The sequence below is a fragment of the Labrus mixtus genome, chromosome 13 (assembly GCF_963584025.1).
Source record: "Labrus mixtus chromosome 13, fLabMix1.1, whole genome shotgun sequence".
Lineage (NCBI taxonomy): Eukaryota > Metazoa > Chordata > Actinopteri > Labriformes > Labridae > Labrus > Labrus mixtus.
This window is the reverse complement of record NC_083624.1, coordinates 7,061,643-7,082,989: the sequence shown is the minus strand read 5'-3', so window position 1 is coordinate 7,082,989 and position 21,347 is coordinate 7,061,643. Positions and strand designations below refer to the sequence as shown.

At 41.5% G+C, this 21,347-nt stretch overlaps 1 protein-coding gene across 3 annotated transcripts in view; it reads left to right on the top strand.

The window, feature by feature from the left end:
* Positions 1-20,795, top strand: part of myo16 (myosin XVI) — a 106,954-nt gene extending 86,159 nt beyond the window's left edge. For 2 of the 3 annotated variants that reach the window (XM_061053452.1, XM_061053451.1), the window contains exons 31-35: positions 2,140-2,522; positions 3,071-4,327; positions 7,393-7,545; positions 9,959-10,044; positions 17,604-20,795. In XM_061053452.1, coding sequence (XP_060909435.1) covers positions 2,140-2,522; positions 3,071-4,327; positions 7,393-7,545; positions 9,959-10,044; positions 17,604-17,774 — 2,050 coding nt within the window. In that variant the 3' untranslated portion in view covers positions 17,775-20,795. Of the gene's footprint in view, positions 1-2,139; positions 2,523-3,070; positions 4,328-7,392; positions 7,546-9,958; positions 10,045-12,235; positions 12,351-17,603 lie in introns of all 3 variants that reach the window. The other variant, XR_009675550.1, reaches the window with a different exon arrangement.
* The last annotated feature ends 552 nt before the right edge of the window (positions 20,796-21,347 follow it).

Below are 21,347 nucleotides of genomic sequence, written 5' to 3'. Positions count from 1 at the left end.
CAGATCTGACTATTTCTTACTTTTAAGAGCTTTTATGACTCACTTGTGTGTATTGTGCACATATTTGTATTGTACTTTTAAAAAAGGTGAATGCTTCAGGATTGTTAAGCCTGGAACATAAACAATCTGCAGTTGCTGTCATTCACAGGACTAAAAGGAGGAATCCTTTGCCTTGATGAATGTGTGTTTGTATGTGTGTGTTTTGTGTGTCTGTGTTGTTGTTCTTTTGATTAATGATGTTATTGTATCCCTTAACGCTGATGGCTTTTAATTGTTACTTTTCATGATGGATCGTCAGATAATGAGCGATGTTATCAGATTGTATTAGTATTGTGTTACTCCTATGGAACGCTATCCTGATCTCCACATCGCCTCGTTCTAATGTAACATGTGACACCTGGAGAATGTTTAATTTCCCCCGAGGGCTGAGTTAGAAACGGTTAAAAAGAGTAATAAGAAGCTCATTAGAGGATATGCAAAATTAACAACCCTCATCTTGAAATGTCACTTTCATAATCAAAAATATATATATATATGAATCTTATAGATTCCTGAATCTTGAATCTTGAAAATGAGCCATACATTTAGCACAAATAAACCTTAAAATGTAAACATATGATGTATTTTCTGCTTCCTATGATGCCATGTGTCATAAGTGCATGAATCAATTCAAAAGCATACTTTTTGAAAGCATTTTCCTGTGTTAAATTTTACCATCGTAACATAATTATGTCTTTAATTTTAGCTTGAGCAACCAAAATGTTACAGTCTCAAGACTTTCAGGAGTGACAAAATACAAATTAAACTTTCAAACTCTTACTCAAAAATAAACTGGTTTTCACTATTCAAAAATGTTAACCATTAAAGAAAATTTAATTAAATGTAGTTGGAGTTTTTTAATAAGCAATGACCACCACACTGCATTGATAGCGACCAACATTTTTTACATTTTTCAATTTAAAAAAAGTAAGGTTTATTTGTGTCAGTGGGAAAGGAGCCACAGGTCGTATTCGAGCCACAGGCCGCCTGCTTGGAGGATCACAGCCTCCGTACATGGGGTGCGCGCTCTAACCACTAGCCTAGCGCCCCTTTCAATAAATTTCATTTATAAAATGGGATGTTAACATTAGTATCAAGGCATACATTCTGAAATATGAATCGTACATGGTTTCTGTATCCTCTATGTGTCCTTCTGCATGTAACATCTGCTACTGGGACACAAGCACAGGGGGGGCTTTACACCACGGGAGTAGGGATGTCAGTAGACGCAGTGGGAGAAGAGCCGTGGTCACCGTGTTGTAGAGGGGATTAAAAGGCAAATACACACCTCTGCATACTTAAACAAAATCACACTAACGTGCAAACCATCATCCTAATTTCCATGCAGATTTTTTTTTTTTCGTCCCCCCCCTCACCAGCACACACACTCAGCCGCCTTGGAGCAGATGGCTCAGGCAGATTAGAGAAGGAAATATCAAACTGGATGTTATCAAATTACTGCAAGGAGATTAGATTTAAAGCATAATCTCTTTGGTCTTTATCCTTCAATTGGCCTCCTTAGCTCACATTTGTGGCATGACAGCTGAAGCAGGCATACATTGAATCTGAGTATGCTGATGATATAAATGATCCAATTAAGTCAATCTGGATCAGAAAACTGTTGGATGGGAAACAGTTGGGCTTGTAAGATTTTAGACTTTTTCTTAATAAAATATGTGAATCAAGTAATACAAAGGTTGAAAAATGCTCCATTCTTTTTCTTTCTTGCTTTTTTCAGAATCAGAATCAGAAATACTTTATTAATCCCAGAGGGAAATTCGATCAAATAGAATAGGAATGTAAGTAATATATCAATAATTTGATGTGATAAATTCAAAAGAAAACTACAAAGAAAAAGAGAAGGAAAAAAAAGCAGTCAAAACAGAATTTTTTACATACATATTTTATTTTATTTTATTTTATTTTATTTTATTTATTTATTTATTTATTTTATTGTATTTTTATTTATTTGTTTTTGTGCTATTTCTTTCTTCTGTACTGTGCCAAAAATTGAAATAGAAAAATAAGTTGAAAAAAAATAATAATAATTTGACATTGATAAGAATTTAAAATAAGTTCTGTTTTTGTTCTAATCCGCAGAGTTCTGGAGAAAAGTTGGAAAGCCTACGAAAGTCCCGTCAACGGGGGCAGTCGGGTTATTCGGCACTTTCGCTCCAGCTCAGTACCCACCCCGCTCGCCATGGAAAACATGGTCCTGTCTTCTGCCGGTCCGTCCGTCAAACCAGCCCTGCAGCAGGTAGCTCACACCAACGAAGACGGTACAGTAGGGGGAAGTCTTTCCTCCCCTCGGAAGCAGCCTCCTCCCAAACCAAAGAGGGATCCCAACACTCGTCTGAGCGCTTCCTATGAAGCAGTCAGTGCCGGGTTAGTGATGGCAGCTAAAGAGTGCCCCACTCCAGAGGGCTACGGGTCACCAGCTGGAAGTCCTCCTAAGTCCCAGCTGTCCCCCACAGACCCAGCAGGTAAAACACCTCTACTGCTCTTTGGAAAATGCAACAGATGGTGTTTTTTCTGTGTGTCTCAGAATCAGAATCAGAATCAGAATCAGAATCTGGGTTTATTGCCAAGTACATTTACACATACAAGGAATTTGACTTGGTGTGTTGGTGCTAAACAATTAACAAGGAAATAAAGCAGAACTAGCAACAACTTAAATAATACAGTATAAGAAGATATTACAATATATTAAATACAATTTTAAAATGTTAAATATAAAAAACACAAAATGTACAAAAGGTGTAATGTAGGAGCTGTGCAGTGGACTATGAGAAAAAATCTTAATGTGTGTAACTACTCACAGAGTGCATGTAAGGAAGATACATTTTTAAAGTCCAGTGGGCGTTAATGTAACACATAAAGAACAGTTCAGCATTCACATTACTTTGATGTTTTATTGACTGTGGGACTGATGAGAGTCTGGGTTATGTGGGAGGAGGGGGGAGGGGGCAGGGACATTGTCTCATTGCTGTTGCCTAAACCTTGACTTTCTCTTATCTAATTCCATCTTCAGCCTTGTCTAAGCCTCGACCCCACAGTGACGACTACACAACTATGAGGAAGGTGCCGCCCCCTAAACCTAAGCGCAGTCCAAACACTAAACTGACGGGCTCGTATGAGGATATCAACGCTGTAGCACCTCAACTCCATCAGCTGCGCCCTGCAGATGTGAAGCTGGCCTTGTTGTCCCGTGCTGGGGGAATAAGCGGTTTTGGTGGTTTGATGCAGAGAGCAGCCTCTATAGATGCCCCACTAGGAGTAGGACTGAGTCTGTTCCAGGGACACGATGATGAGGATGTATACATAGAGATGTTGGGCTCTCAGCAGCGGGCTCGGAGCCTCCAGGAGCCCCCCGATAGCCCCGAGCTCACCGACTCAGAGGCCGTCTACGAGGAGATGAAATACTTCTCTCATGAAGAGGGCGGAACTCCTGCCACTGTGATTACAAAAGCAGCCAAACTGGAAGCTCTAGGTCTGAGCCTGATGGGTTTGGGGACCTCTCCTCCTCAGAAGGGGGACACCAAACGGGCAACGGCAGGGGTCACCGCCGCCATGGACGCCACTCACTCACAGGGCATGTTCAACAGTGCGGCTCCCAAAACCCCACACGGCAAAGACACCGGCTGTGACATCCCAGCTCCCTTCCCCAACCTGCTTCCACATCGCCCCCCTCTCCTGGTGTTCCCCCCCTCCCCCGTCACCTGCTCCCCTGCTTCGGATGAATCCCCCCTCACCCCCTTGGAGGTGAAGAAGCTGCCTGTGTTTGAAACAAACTTGAATTACCCCACCGGCCCCGACAGCCCCCTGTCCCCGCAGTACTCTCGCCAGAGGGCTGACTCCTCCCCTAGCCTCACCGTCCTCATGCCAGAGAAGAAGTCCACACCTCCCCTCACACCTCCACCTCCACCTCCTCCCCAAAACAACCCACCTCCCCCTTACAGACCCCCATCGCACTTCCCCTTCCCACCTGAGGCCAACTTCCTGGCTCTTACTCGAGCAGCGTCTGTCACAGGAAGCTCGGACGCCCCCAAAACCTCCTCCTTGCACAGGGCAGGTGGGGAGCCGCTGGGGAAGCCCCCTCCCTACTCCCCAGTGAAGGTGTCTCGCCCTGAGCCTCGGAGAGCCCACTCGTGCTCCTCCTCTCCCCTGCTGTTCAACCCGGCTAACGGCAGACCCCTGACCAGTCCCCTGGATGAGCTCAACACCCTCTTCAGCTCTGGACGGAGCCTACTGAGGAAGTCCACATCTGGACGCAAGATGAGGGATGGAGGTCTGTCAGTATTACTCATACACACACAAAACAACACATGGTTACACACATCACTAGCAGAGAGAAGATCTAACATCAATGATTCCTTTTTATCTTCCTTTCTAAAATAAATGTTCTTAAATGCATCTTCATTAATGGGTTAATGGTTCATTTGCAGTTTCTGAATTAGCTAAACCTTAATTATGTGACCTGTTGGTGGGCATATGTGTAATGGATAGGGATTTAAGAGTTGTAATTTTTCACACTTTTCAAGCACAAGAGTTTGTATTTATGTGTGTGTATGTAAGTGGACCCATACGCGCAGGACTGAGCATGTGTGCATTATGTGTTCTATCTTCTGTGATGAGTTCATGGTGTCGGTGTTCTGGCAGGCCGTCAACCAACGATCTCGAGGAGCCTAAGAGAGCTCAAGAGCTCCCAGGAAAGTAGGTGGTTAGTGACTGAGATTTACAGATAGATACATGCAGTAATATGATGTACTGGTTGTAGGTAAGTAATAATTGTGTGTGTGTGTGTGTGTGTGTGTGTGTGTGTGTGTGTGTGTGTGTGTGTGTGTGTGTGTGTGTGTGTGTGTGTGTGTGTGTGTGTGTGTGATCACACACATGCTCTGTGTTTGAGTGGTAGGTAGGTGAGAAGCACTCAACATTCTTTCTCATGAACCCCCCCTCTCTACATTTAGAAGCTCTTTAAATTGATTCAGTTGCAGACACCTTCTCTGGCCCACTAGAGGCAGCCCATATGTTATAGTCGCCGATGTGTTGCCCTTTGGCTGCTGCAGCTGCCTTCTAATTGAGCAAACTAGTGCAGCCCACTTAGCATCACACACGATGGAGTGTATTTTTATTTGGTGTGCTACATGCAGAGCACATACACACACGCTGATGCTGATGCAAAGGTTGACCTTTGCGAAAAGAGGCCAAACATATTTGTCACAAATAGTCAGTGAAAAGTGAAGGTCCTAGGGTCAGAGGTTTCAAACTCACAAAGGGATAACTTAGTGTTAATAGTAGTTATCATTTATTTCGGTCACAAGAAAAAACAAAAACATTTTGACTGAAAAGGTGTAGGCTGAAGCTTTATCTTGTTACACCTACCCTCGTTACAAATCTTATTATTTAAGACACTACTAGTTTGGTTACAAAAAAACAAAACATATCAGAACAAAATGTGTTCCAAGAATTTCTTTCAAAACAAAACAAATGAAACAAAAAAAAAAAAAAACAGAAGTCACACTCACAAAAAATAATCAAACTGACCTTTTATATTTGTTAAACACCATTTTTTTTAAAACAAAAATGTAAATCTGGAAAGTGAACTAGACATTCTTAATTCCATGTCATAAGTATTCCACAAGTTAACCCCTTTTACCGAAATACACCTGTTCTTTATGTTTGTCCTTACCTTTGTTTTTTTTATATAACATAACTTGATGGTGCATTTATGAAAAAGAATTCCAGATTTTCTCAGAAGCTGCTTTGTCCCACTGTGTTTTATCTGACTCTCTCTCTTTTCTCCAAGTGTATTAGTTGTGGCCGGGTTAATAATACATGAGCAGGAGGATGATGAGGATGGGCATCAAATATTTAAAAGCTCACTCATGTTCTGCTGAAGACAGTGTGACTGCCCGGCAGCAGTAAACAGGACATCCTGAACAATTAGGAAAATGACAACAGAGTGAAAGTATCAGCATTATTGCTAGTGGCTCATATAATTATGGAGCTACTCAGTTTGTGTAACACACAGTTGTGTCATCCTTCTATTATTGTAACAAGTTCAAGGGTTAGGAAGCCGAAGTCCTTATAAGAGACGGTATGAGAGCGAGTGCACACACTGACGCTCAAACATAACACGACGCCTCGCGCTTCGTCAGCACCTGGACCTACGCAGGAAAAAGCGCTGGCGTCATGGAAACAGTGTGTGTGTGTGTGTGTGTGTGTGTGTGTGTGTGTGTGTGTGTGTGACAGGGGGGAACCTGGAACTGGGGTTCACAACCTCGCTGTTATTTTGAGTGGGCAAAGCCAGGCGGTCTGTTAGATCAGAGCATACAGGGATGCCAACGGGCTTAACAGGACGGCCTACTTCCGTTCCCCCCCTCGGCTATTAAGTGACCGACTGTGATACCTGACGCTGTGGGAGGGGCCAGGGGTTACAGTTGCTATCCCTGACTTCTCTGTGAAGAGCAGCTGCCTCTCCCTCCTCCTCCCTTTCCTCATCCTCAGGGAATGAGAAAACCACAGGAATGCCAGGGAGGCAAGGGCAGGTGGTCCAGGAAATCACTGTCATAAGACACCTCGTGTTTTAACATTTTCCTGTAATTTGACAAAAGTGGAATTCTCCCTCATTATAGTCTTCATCTACAAATCCAAACACTCATTCTGACTCATCTCTCAACAAGTCTGCAGCCCCCACATGGTCTAAACTGTCTACCTTTTGTTTGCTCAGAAACATGCACATAACCCCCTGGGACCAGTAGTAGAGTTTGCTACATTTATATTTAGGCGCCTTGTGACCATGGGCAGACCAGGAGGCACATTTTCTCAGTGTGGGACAGCAGCTGACAAATTCCCATTCATGCTGCCATACATGTACCCACAGTCACCTACTTACTCTGTGTGTGTGTGTGTGTGTGTGTGTGTGTGTGTGTGTGTGTGTGTGTGTGTGTGTGTGTGTGTGTGTGTGTGTGTGCGTGTGCGTGTGCGTGTGTGTGTGCGTCAGTGTGTGTGAGCCCTGAGAAGCAGCAGAGTCCAGGGTCAGAGTTGGGTCATGTGGAGTGACCTTCCCCAGCAGACAGAGCAGACGAGTAGTTTTTAAAAGACTAGGTTGGGAATGCAGGAGGAGGATGGGACTAAGTGGAGAAAAGATACCACACATTAGCACATGCTTAGTTAATATTAGCAGATTTTTTAAAAATCCAGCCAAATTACTAGATTTAGCAGCAGGCTCTTTGCATTGTTTTCAACCCTTTGATACTTTTTAACCTGATGGTAATCTTAATATTCTTCTTATCTGATGGTTGCTTTTTTATGACATGTGGTTTGTGTCTCTTTGGCTTGATTTCTCTCCAGGATTCAATTCTAACATAAACCTTCCAGGAAGGGAAGATTCTGGCTCCGCCCCCACGTCACCATCTCTGCAGCTACAGGACAAGAACGCCAACAACCACACTCCTCACTCCTCAAGCCATGCCACTGTAGAGAACGGCAACCAGATCTCAAACGGTAACAGCACAAGTGATGCACATTTACAGTTTTACCCACCGCGGCTAAAAAAGTCATGTGACCCCTCACAAAGTAACTTATAAATAATAACTTATAATAATAATAATAAATAACTTTTTGTCCTTCAAAGTCTTACAAATACGCTAACGGCCTGAGGAGGGAAGAACGTAGTCCTGAAAGAAAGTCAGACTAAGCTATGCACTCTTTTTATCCATTTGTCCATGACTACAACATCACGTTGTCACATCAATTAATCTTCAATATGAAAGTATCTAAAAAACCTCAAGGATAAGCAGTGATGCAGAGGAGGAAAGGGGGTGGGCTGAGACAAAACCCCTACATGTTATCAAACTGAAATATTTCCTACTATCAAACAATATCTTCTCTGACTTTCAGTCAGGTTTTAGGAAGAAACACAGCACAACTACAGCGGCCTTAAAAGTGGTCAATGATTTTATAGAATTTTTAGACAACAAACACCACTGTGCAGCACTTTTTATTGATTGATTTTTTTTATCAAAGGCTTTTGATGCTGTGGATCATGCAATACTAAAGCAAAGTCTTAGTAGCGTAGGACTATCAGACAAAGCGGTCTGCTGGTTTGAAAGCTACCTTTCTGGAAGATCTCAGTGCGTGCAGGCAGAAGGCATCACTTCTAGCTCCCTTATAGTATCCAAAGGCGTGCCCCAGGGATCAGTCCTGGGACCACTACTCTTCATTTTATATATCAATAGTCTTGATCAAAATGTTATTAATGCAAATTTCCACTTTTATGCTGATGACACTGTGATATACTGCTCTGCACCTACACCAAACCAGGCCCTTTGTCAGCTGCAACTTGCTTTTAATACTGTACAACGTACCTTGTGTGACTTGTGCTTAATGCTGATAAAACGAAACTCATGATGAAAGCCACTGAACCTTCCTGCTATCACTACCTTTCAGGGCTTTGAAATTGAGTCTGTATCTCAATACAGATATCTGGGATTTGTGATTGATGATTCTCTCTCTTTTAAGCCTCACATTCAACAATTGGATTTTATTTAAGTCCTGCTTTTCATTTAAGACCAAAAAAACACTTTTATGTCGGTGATAGACTATGGCGATGCTATTTACATGCACGCATCCTCGCAAAGCCTACGTGCGTTGGATACTGTCTACCATGGGGCACTGAGGTTTATCACCAATCTAAAAGCCCTTACTCACCACTGCTCCTTGTATGCTCGGGTTGTTTGGACTGCCTTGTCTGCACGTAGACTAAATCACTGGCATATTCTTATTTATAAGGGTATTCTCGGTCTGCTTCCATCCTACCTACAGAGCTACATACTTCAAAAAAGTAATGGAAGTTACTATCTTCGCTCGCAGGACTTTACACCTTCTAACCATCCCTAAAGCCCGTACCGAATTAGGAAAAAGGGCGTTCAAGTATGCTGCTCCCTCTTCTTGGAATCGGTTGCAAGATACTTTAAATCTTCGGGAGCTGGTTTCCTTGAATGTTTTTAAAGGTCGTCTTAATGATCTGGAGGCAGAAATATCTGACTGTAGATGTTTTAGCTAACTCGTATTGCCCTTTTTGATCGCTTTGTTGCTGATGACTTATGACAGATTCTGATGAATGATTCTTTTTGTGATTCTTGTATTTATGTTCATTGTTGTTAAGTGTTTTATGTCTGAAACCCTGTAATTGTGCTGCTGCCTGTCTTGGCCAGGACGCTCTTGTAAAAATGAGACTTTTTCCTGGTTAAATGAAGGTTAAATAAAATAAAATAAAATAAAAAAATAAGGTGACCTTTTTATTAAAGGCTTTATATGTGATTTTTCACACTTAAATATAATATAAATCAAGTATATCCTCTGAAAATAACTCTGTGAGTCATGACTGTCTACAATGGGTGTAACACCCGAGTCCCACTGTCTGTGATGCTTTCAGAGTTTTCAGAGTCCTATCTTCAGTTTGTTTACATCGCCCGGACAGCCGGCTGACTCCTCCCCTCGTATAAAAGTTGTTTAATTGAGGGACTAGAGAAAAGAAGAATAACATACTGTACTCACTGCTTTACTGTGTTTCTAGACACTCACACTCATTTCAGGTAAATTTACATGCAGTGTGAAGATACGAGCATAATAAAGATCACTAGCATTAGCATGCTAACACAACAATGCAGCGCGGGTTGTTTTGGTTTCATGCTGGTGCTCAAGGGCGACATCTGCTGGATCAAAAAATCACATATAAAGCCTTTTAAGACGAGAATCCAAATAAAGAATAAAAATACTTTTTATTTTTCAACTGAAGCCAAAGTTACTGCTATATTCTTTAAAGACTCATAGAGAATAACAACTGCAGTATCTCTTTTCATTTTTCTTTGTCAGGGAAAAATAAAAATGAACTGATCTGTTATGATGTTTTCAGGATCGCTGGAGGATGAGAGCCACAGCAAGTCAAACATAACCAGCTCCACCTCTCTGCACAGACACATGGACAGCCACCACACTCAGGTAAACACACACACACACACACACAGGCAGGCACTTCAACACAGTGACAGCTGCACACATAAAGATGCATTAAGATTATAATATCATAATAACTATTAGCTCAATTTATGATTGTCAGACACAAATTTAATTTGTTATTTCCAACACCTGGACCTGCACTTACTGAACCTCCAGCCTGATTCAAACTTTTAACTGGCAAATAAATACACCTGCTTACGCACATTCAACTGCTTACGCACATGTAACCACACTAACACACTCACAATGACGGCATGACTATATCAGGTCTGTATTTTGTATTAGGTTTGTTGACATTTTGAGTGGACAGGAAAGTGGCCTCCTTTGAACAACATGTATCACTCATGACATGGGAGCTTTCTCTGCTCTGTAGACAGGTGTATGGTTACAGGATCGAATTAAATATCCTGCTCATCTGCACACAAGCTAAGAGGGACACAAACACACACACACAGCCTTTGATAGACACTGTTGATAAAAGTCAGGGTGGAATGTGTCTTAAGTACGAGACTCTTTTGACAACTGAGACACTCTGATAAAGTTAAAAAAATATATTTTATGAAAGAATGTAAAGATACAACGGCTTACAAGCTACATCACACACACTTGAAACCCCAGAAACACACTCCCATGATGCCATACATTGACCTAAACCCAAAAACGTCACCATATGAGTTCTCGTTTAACAGCACAGACTAGCAACAACAATTCATCTGTAATAATGAAATGCCCTCTGATATATACAAAAAGATAAACCACTATATTATATCTACAGAGCCTCAACGCTCTATGAACACTATTTTACCTGGCAAAAAATAAATATTCACCCACCCTAAAGTATTAGCTCGGTAAGCAAATAGGTCTTAGAGTTCATAAAACTGTTATCTGAATTCAGTTTGAGTTTAATTGTTTCAAACTTTTTTCAGATATTTCACTTTTATATATTTATTCCATATTTCCATTTCTGTGTACAGGTAAAAAATAATCCATGTTACACTTCTATAGGAGCTGCAAAAGTGTATGTGTGTGTAAACGTTCAAAAATGTGAAAAAAAAACACTTAAAAATAAAATATCAGTTATGTCACTAACCAATCCTGAATCTTTGTACATCATGCACAACAGATATAAACACACAAACAAACAAATACACACAGGCAGCAAGCTTCAGGCTGAGTAGTGTCCCTGCAAAATCGAAACAGGAAGTTATAATTATTGATCTTCTGCCGTCGCCATTGGAGCTTTTACTGCAAATATGCTGGACCCTTATACTGTTTTCATCAGAAAGGTTTGGTTTAGATGGGTTTTTTTTTATTATAAACATATTTTTATTGAATTTCACATTTATCAGGACATGTACAATATATGTATATGCATGTAACAAAAGTATGACATACAACAACCCTCCCAAAATAGAACATGTGGCAGTACATCAATAACAGAAGAATTTTTAACAAATTCCAAAAGAAACTCCCAAATTTTAACAAATTCTGAAGCTTTCTTCCTGACTATATATGTAAGTTTTTCAAGAGCCAGACTTCCTGATAATTCTTTTAGCCAACGTCCAAGAGAGGGACTACATACATTTTTCCAACAGAGTGCAATTGAAAGAAAATCTTTTTATAATAACACTTGTTACATACAAGGTAAAAGGCCTTTAGTGAGTCTACTGCTCAAACTTCTTTTCACTGCAGTGTGTAGCAGCAGCTTCACTTTGCGCTACTTTTCTAAGTTTCACCACAAGAAAACAGATCCAGTTTCATCACAGTCTGCATCAGTCGGTGATTGAGTGTCAGTGGAACGTGAAGCACAAGAAAGAGAAAAAGAACGCAGTGGCCCTCTTTAAGAGAAGTTGAGGACATGCCATTCATAAGACACTGCCACTAGAGATGTGAAGGCACATCATGTACCCACTTCACAATCCTCAGGTGGACTAAATGTTAACTTACCATAAGCTTCTTTTTTCAAGTTTGTCTGTGTGCAGAATAGCACTGATGGGCCAGCACATCGTGTTTTAAAGCCTGAATAAAAAGTCTAAAGTTCATTCCTGCTGCTAATATCGTCTTCTTGTTTCTCAAGGTTTTCATCAGAATATGAGAACTTTATATCAAAGTGACTTCTCTTTTCTGAATCTGTTGAGACCTCTTTCTCTTACTCCCTCCTTTTATCTTCCAGAGGGGTCATCTCAACTTTTCTCCGTTCGGTGCGGGGGCCGCCCTCTAAAACGGCGAGGGGGTGCAGGGGGGGAGGGGTTGGCTCGCTGGAAGTCCTGATCGCATGTAGGGATGCGGTGAGTGTATGTCATTCCTCGCTGCTCTCCATCCTTTAATAGCAGTGTTTTTCAAAGACCCAGTCAGAGATAATAGCTTTTTCTGAAGAAGAAGAAAAAATGTTGATTGTTGAAATGATGTTTTGTCTTAATAAGAATTTATGATCCACCAAAAATCTGTTTTGTAGTAATTTGCGATTAAGGTCGCTCAAAATAATTTCTAATTTGCTCCTCCTTGAAGCAGGGGGGCTTTGAACATAAAATCAATTGCTGTTCCAATTTTAAACATTTTTTACGAAAGAAAAACTTGCTGCAGTTTTTAATTGCTTTTTCATCTGCTTGGATTTTATGTTGCTGAATCCATCCCCTGATCTAAAAATCATTGTTATTGATGTTGCATCTAACTAACATCTGAACAGTGCAGATGTCATCCTCATGTGTCTTAACTATATCTCTGTACCAGAACTGTTCATATAAAGTCTGGCTACTCTTTGTTTTCTATTGAATAATGTAAACATGCACACTTGTGTCACTGCGTCTTTACTTCACTGATCTAGCGTTCTGTCTGGAACAGGTTCATTACCATGAGTTCATTCAAGAGATGGGAACAACTCTGTGACCCAGAATGCCTTTCAATTAGCTGCATTCCAGACTGTGTTTATGTAAGATCGAAAGATCTAATGGCATAAATGAAAGGGAAAGGACGAGGGGGAAAGAGAGGGGGACAGATAACTCAGTTAGGAATGAATGAACTGATTTGTCTCAGTTCCTGTAGTTAGTATAGTCAACCGCCGTCTAGACTAAAGATGTTAAGAATAGATGGAGGGGTTTGTTTTGCCAGCTAAATGATTGGGTAATAACAGAGGTTGATTTTCTATTTTTCTTTTCAGACAAAGTGTAGGCATAAGTAATGACGTTTAAAGTGTGAGAGGGCTGTGCTACATGATTCAGAAAAACAACACTTAAAGGCTCAGAGGGACACAGAATCATAATCAATCTGCTGGCTGCCAGCTGCTGCACATGTGAGTCAAGGTACCACGGTTGTTTCTCTGAAATCCCCCTCATCACCTGACCTATCCAGTTAATTTTATTTCCTGGATGTTCCCACACACAGGTCATCATAGACCACTCACATCCCTCCTAAAATTCAGTCCACGCTCTGTGTTCTTCCTTACCAACGACCATTCTGGGTCAGTGTGATACTAGCGACAGATGCTGTTCAGCTTTCTATAAAGATGAGGTTCTCTGGGGCACTGGTGGCGCAGTGGTTAGAGCACACGCCCCATGTACGGAGGCTGTGGTCCTCCAAGCGGGCGGCCCCGGGTTCGAATCTGACCTGAGGCTCCTTTCCCGCATGTCATTCCCCACTCTCTTTCTCCCTGATTTTCGACTCTATCCACTGTCCTATCTGTCCAATAAAGGCAGAAAAAGCCCAAAAATAAATCTTAAAAAAAAAGATGAGGTTCTCTTGAAACAATATTCTGAAACATTTTCTTATGCTATAATTGTCAAAATTATGAAAGCTTTCCCATCAGCAATTGGATGTAATGTGTTTGTATGGTCATGTGATGCGTCTAATCAAAAAACATTGATAGGTGTTTGTCAGTAAAATATGTGCTTTATGGAGAGAAGGTCACAGGTTATTGTCACACTCAGTGGCCGTAGGATATCTGCTCTGTGAGAGTTTGGAATGACCATTACTCGTCCTTGATTATCATATCATTACCATAACATTATCATCTATCAATCTATTAACATGTTGATTTGGGTATTGGCTCCCTTCCCCCCATGCCCTTGTGAGCAAGGGTTTGCTTATAATTTCAGATTTAGGAGGATAGCAGTCTGACTGTTTTTGGGCTATTTATTGAGTAGCAAAAAAAAGATTTTAAGTAGATCTTTATATTGTTTGATACAAATAATATGTTTTTTAAAAGATCATTATTTAGACTACAAGAATGTTTTAAGATCCCTTAGCAACTAGGTATGGGTATTTCAAGCTGAAACACTATTCTATATTCACTTGAACTATTCGACAATCTTTTAAAAAAAGACCCCTGGCAATGTTTTCTTTATTTTTGTTTAATTTAAATTTCTTAATTTTACATTTTATTTTTCACATAATTTTCTTCTGAGGGCTACACTAGTCTGTGCAATTGACCGGTACCTGCTTGGCTCTTTTTTTTTATTATTTAATGGAGTTCAGCAAGATGTAGTAGCTTCCTGCTACAGCCTCTGTCTTGCAGTAGTACCACAAAACAGCCAGGTGCTGGTAAAAACAATGAGGGGAGGGGGTTTGGATGAGGTAAAAGTCGTATTAACTTTTTTTAATAAATTAAAAATCATTTGAATATTCCAAAATCCTCTGTGTCCCTCTGTGTGTTGTCCATACAGATTTGTTTGGTCTCTCCTGACTACAGAGTAGAAGCTGTTATAGCAGTGTTATATCGCCCCTGTTTCAGGAAGGAGATGTTCAAGAAGAGTCACATAAGCATGATGTTCAAGAGTCCATGTACTCGACACAGCAGAGAGTTTTTATCATGTGACACATGAAAAGAGACGCAGCAGTGTTATCTTAAGCGTTTGTGATGATGCTTTAAATAGGAGTTTTAAAATGATTAATATTTTGCGGCTTCAAGGCCAAGAACTATGAAGCCCTTCAAATGTTTATTGCTTTGAATAAGTGGATTCCTCTAAACTAAATTTATATCTGACGCTGAAGTGTGTGCACACGTGTGTGTGATCGTAGCTCCATGTACAGTCATGCATTGCAGAAGGACACAGTGTTCCTACTTGTCAACTTGTTCCAGTAGCTGGTGTTCCTGCCTGGCGCCAGAGCAGAGAATAGCCTGGCAGGGAGGTGTAAATTATGGATTAGGTCGTCGAGTATTGTGCTGGTGCAGGCAATCAGTGTGTGTGTGTGTGTGTGTGTGTGTGTGTGTGTGTGTGTGTGTGTGTGTGTGTGTGTGTGTGTGTGTGTGTGTGTGTGTGTGTGTGTGTGTGTGTGTGTGTGTGTGTGTGTGTGTGTGTGTGTGTGTGTGTGTGTGTGTGTGTGTGTGTGTGTGTGTGTGTGTGTGTGTGTGTGTGTGTGTGTGTGTGTGTGTGTGTGTGTGTGTGTGTGTGTCTGTGTGTCTGTGTGTCTGTGTGTGTGTGTGGCCATATGGACACTCACGTGCGTGGCCATATGGACACTCACAGGTGTGTTCATGTCCAGATATGTGCACGTGATGCTGGCTATGTGCGTATGTTTGTGAGTATGTGTGTGTGTGTGTGTGTGTGTGTGCGCCTGTGGCTTTGTGTCAGTGTTCAAGTGGAATGTGTCACTGTATGTCTTGGCGCCTGGCATGATGTAGAGAAAATGTACCATTGTACCAATGTACCATTAGCTCGATTTATCTCACAGCTCCACCTCGAGCAGAGATGAATACAGATGAGGAGAAACAGATCATGACAGAGACCATGTGTTAATCTGTGATGATGAGGGTATGAAAATTGTACGGCTACTTTATGTTTATTGAAATCTTCAGGTTTGTCAATCGGTCCCATTAAGAGACAAATAATTTAACGCTCAGTCGATTTAGCTCCGCCCATTAAAACCTAGAACTGAAACTTGAGAAAAAAGTAATAATGGTCAAAAATCTGAAATCAGTCAAACATAGTTCTCAGTCTTTTCACATGTTTAAAGCTATCTTCTTGCAACATATTTAGCGTGGTTGGAGACATATTGCTGATTTTACTTTACAGGGACTTTAAAGAAACATGCACTCTCTAGTTAAAGCTGTTTATTCCTCTTTAATTTAGATCTACCATTTGTGTCCAAAAATGCTTTAAGACTACATCAGTGGCACTCTGCTGCACAGGGTGACATGTCCCATCTTTATGATCACCATGGTAACTAGTTTACTTTCTCATACTGGCACTAGAGCACCAAATGAATTTGAATCAACAGTTTATAAAAGCCCCCCAAGACAAGACTTGCTCCTATATGAGAAAAGATTATTGAGAAAAAAAAAAAATCAGAGGACAGTTGGTTGCCTTTGCTTTTTTATGACTGTCCTTCAAAATCAAACATCTAAAGTATGATCCAATGGGCTTCTGGCTGTAGGTGATGCCAGTGTTGGTGTTTTTATGTGATTTTAGAAGAAAAGGAGAGTAAACAAGTTTGGAATTTTTTAACTTTCACAGCCAATCAATATCACCATTATAACCTCCAGTTAATGTGGTGGATCATCTGTTGCTGGTATTACTGATTGGGAGGAGATTGGGATTCCTGTCTGATTGATTGACCCGGGTATTGACTGGCAGATGACTGATGATGTTCTCCCTGCAGAATGGTGTGTGTGTGTGTGTGTGTGTGTGTGTGTGTGTGTGTGTGTGTGGGTGTGTGGGTGTGTGGGTTGTGTAGGTGCAGGTGGGGGTAGGGGGTGGGGTTGGCGGTGCTGACTGCACAAGGATCCCTAAAGTACTTAAAGGATCTCCTCTGAGCGTCCAGAGACAGAATATGGAAATGTGTGGCTGTTGAAGCTGTCAGTCATGGAGGGGGTTCCTCTGTCTCATGAGATGGCTCAGTGCCAGCTCCAGATTCATCTCCTGTGTTGTGTGTTAGAATGATTCATGAGAGTGACTGTCCTACTTTATGAAGAGAAGACCTGGCCCAGTGATCACAGCCTCTCTCTCAGGATGATGGATCAGACGGAGCAGGTCTGCAGGCCGTAATCTCTGACAGCGACACGATTTGAAGATGATATTTTTTAATCTCTGGTCCTTTTAATAATAATAAGTGTTATAGCAAGCATGCTAGTTCTCAACACCGGTCCACAGGAGGCTTTTTAAAGGAAAACAATTAAGAGAGGGAGAAAAGCGATAAAACAAAGAAAACAATAAGGAGAGAATAAATGAATAGACATAAACTGTAGAGCAAAGGCAGCATGATCAAACAATAAAGCAGTCAGAAGCTGTTCATGTGAGCACTGTTGTTTTGATTTTAGCCATTGTTTGAGTCCTCTGTTAAAAGCTTTACTGTTGCGCTCTAATTTTATAATTCATTTATAATTTTATAATTTTAAGAAAGCTTTTGCACAGACTATGAAGAGACTTTTTCTTTCTGTTAAACTCCTGCTTGTAGCCCGCACTGTGCTCTCCCTGCCGCCGTCACACTCCGGTCATTTCTGCTTGTCATCATCATCTTACTGGTCGTTAATCCGTCATTTTTCAGTGCTCGATTTGACTTTCTTGAATCTTATTTTCTCTCTCGTCCGCCTTCTTCCTTTGCCACAGGTATTCCAGCGGTTGCGTTTGACAAACAGAGATGAGAGCTCCGCCCTCAGGGAGCTTCTGCGATGGCGGCGGACGCATTGTGAGGGGCAAGGAGACTGGAAGCACGGCCCGCCTCGATCCCCGACCCCTCCCCCCACGCTGCTCTGGACCAACAGGAAAGCCTCTCCATGACAGATGTTGTGTGACTCAGTTACATGTATTACCTGAAGCTTCCCCCCCACTATTCCCTTCAGCCATGCAGGCACATTTCCTTGTTTTTATTTTTATATGGACTCTGTAACCTCGTTGCTCTGGGGTGACGTAAAAAAGCTCCAAGCCTAAAAAAAGCATGAGCCTCGTTCCAGTGCTGGAGGTCCAACCTCTCCACTACTCTGATACCTGTGTGATAGAAACTCAGCACTTGGGAACACTGACTAGTGTGTCAGTGGAAAATGATAGGAAAAAACCGACAATGGAGGCTCATGGGGAGTTTAATGAAGAGATTATTTCCAGTTGTTCTTAGACTAAAGACTGAATTCAAATGCAGAATAGCATCAGATATGAAACAGCCCTTTTTAGTGCTCCACTCCAAACGGTGCTGATTATACTCGACTTGCTGTCCTGTGATGTCCCTGTGTGTTTAACCCCCAAGTCTCAGACCTTTCTGAAGTTTACAACCCAAACAAAGCCTTCAGACACCTCCAGTGTTCAGCATCACAGTACTGGTTGTAGACACGGGGGCCTTTCAGGAAATACAGCTGTCACTTCCTGGGCTCTTTAAGTGTCACCGCAGCCCAACAAGGGACCAGGGGTCAGGGCAACTTCAGTTTAAAATCTCATGGTGCACTCTCTTTTCCCCCATTGTTACCACCAGCCTTTGAGGTCCCAAAACCTCCTGGCCAAACATCTGCACTAACCTTTACAAGGAAAGGGGATCAATCAAAAAAAACCTGCTCATGGTTTATGGTGTAAAGCTGATACAACTAAGCTTTAGTCGACAGGTATGTAGTTCATGTTGTGAACATGAAACTCTGTGCCAAAGTGAAACTACTTTTCAAAGACGTGTCTAAACTAATATGTATAGTTATAAAAACAGATGTATACAAATAGTTCCTCATTGACTCATCTGTACAGACTTACACAAAGACCAAATCAAATGTTGCTGTGGTGATTTTAAGAACTTTTTTCTGAGTAGATCAGAAGAATATTACAGAAAGAGGTAGCAACACAACTCTCATTGTCTCATTGACACCTGAACCGTCATGTTGGGGGGGGGGGGGTAGTTGAGGAGACTGTGCCGAGCTCAGGAACTCACGCACAGATGAACTCGATTATCGTACGGACCGCTCGGCCCCTCATTACCTTCAGTGTCCTGCCTTCCTCTCCTGTCCTCACTCGACCCCATCAAACAGACCCCCCTCACTTGGTCTTTGACTATACCGCGCCCCCACCTCCCTCCTCCAACCTTCCTAATGGATCAAACCGGCTCTACGGGTGTCTCCATGGTAACCACTCTGTAAATAGTGACCGGTGTTGTTGTTGTGTGTTCCAGCTTCCAGCAGAAAAAGCACAGAGACTGAAATGAAAGATAAGGAAAGGGGGTTGAGATAATACTGTCTGTGATGGTGAAACTGAGATTTAAAGAATGTCTTGGGTTAGATGCAATGACCGAGGTAAAGAAGAGAAGAAGTTTATTTTAAAAATGTGAATATCTTTTTTTTTTTTTTTTTCAGAATGATTGTCTATTGTTATGAAATTCTTTATACTCTATTTAATATTATTATTCCCCCCCCCCTCTTGACCCTGTTCATATGATGCAAGGCAGATGTTTTCATTGTATATGGATGTTTTATTGCACAATATTTATGTGTGTTGTCGTGTTGACTTCTGTAATGGGCTGGGCGTTCTCGAACAGGCTGTTTGATCTCTGAAGATCGCTCTGGATTGTTACGGCCGCAAAGTATCGATAGTTCTAATTGATTTCTCATTCCCACTGATCACCCACAATGTGTCCGATTGATTCAGCCGAATACGAATCAGCAGCACCATCACAGGAATCGATCCTGGCTGTCGGGTGTCGGTGCGTGGACGTGCACAAATATTGAACAGAAAATTAGCGGAAGCCGCTAAATGTGCACAACAAGAGACAACCAATCCGTGAGCTGCATTTTTGGACTGACTGGCTGAATGTATAGATGCAACTTTAACTGCCTGTGCACATCAATGAATCCCCGTGTATGTTATTACTGGAACGTGCGCCTGTATTTTAAAACAGTGTACCTGACTGCTAAATGTGATTATTGTCTTATGTATGCACTCCATATTTTAAAGCAGCTTAATAATAATAATAAGAATACAGCATCTCTGATGAGGCATTCATTTGCTCCATGATTTACACCTTGTGTTGTGATCGGGGTTGCATGAGTTGTACTGTCAAACAGTTTCATCATAGTATGATTCAGCTCATTCACACAATGAGTTAACATGTATGTGATCAAATATAGAAGAGCCCAGATCGAGCTGAAGTGATCTGGCCAGTGCAAATAACAGAGAATGCATTGTCCTGATAATGCTCCTCCGCTATGCTTTGGTGCTGGTTAATTGTGCATTATGATGAGAGGAGATGATTTGTCTGTTTTTTAAGGGATATCAGTTCTTTTTCTCTCTTTCCTCTTCCCTATAACACACTCATGTTGTAAAGATTAAAAAAACACAAAAGATGTCTAATGTGAAGAACTGCTTCCCTCTGCACTGTGAATCACTGAATCGTCATCCATCTCTCTTTAACTGGACCAACCTGCACACATATCAGCTCCCTCATAAAGGTCCCCGTCAATCCGATTTCACTTTGTCGTAAGCATTACCAAACCCCTGGCAGCCAGAATACCGCCAGTCCACGATGTTAGGATCCTCTTCCATGAGATCAGCTCTCTATCGTCAGTGCAGAGCCGCTCTTTTACCGTCCCCCAGTCCATGTATAGTCGTCCTCAGAGACACAATATTTAAGCACCTGATGTGAGGTGTTTCACTGCCTTTCATAGTGTTTTTTTTATCGCCCTCTTTCTTTTTGTACATGACATATGAAATATTTTAACCTGCATACATTTGTGTTTGTGGAAAGAAAAAAGATTGTATGTGATATTTCATAATTATTATGTTCCCAATGTTTTATAAGTACTTTACCTGTACAGCAATAAAAGCACAATTGTGTCAGTGACAGTCTTTATGTTTGCATATGTGTGTGTGTGTGAGAATAGTGCATGCATACCCCAGTTAGAGTAATGAATTCTATCTGTGTTGTTTGCACAGTGATGGAAATGTTTGAATTCTTAGAGTGGGCTCCAACGGTTTCCCAGTATACTGTATTATCTCAGCAGTACTTTCATTATGTTCCTAAGATAAGATATAACTTAAGCTCGGATAATAATGGTAATGCATCTAGTTTATAAAACAAGAAGCTACCCCAAGAGAGCTTTGCAAAATCTGAGATTACCTCGAGTGACATCATTTGAGTCGGTGGCAGTTAGGGCTGAAGAAAAGTAGTTTGGCCGGCTCCCAGTTACTGCTCGCATCAAATTTAAAACTGCTGCTCGCTTACAAAACAGCGACAAACAAACGTCTCCTCTGATCCAGGTCTAAACTCCCTCCCCCCCACTATGCTCTGCCAATGAAAGGCGTCTGATCCAACCTTCACAACAGGGTCCTAAGATGCTGACTAGACTCTTCTCCTCTGTCGCCCCCCAGTGGTGGAATGAACTTCCAAAC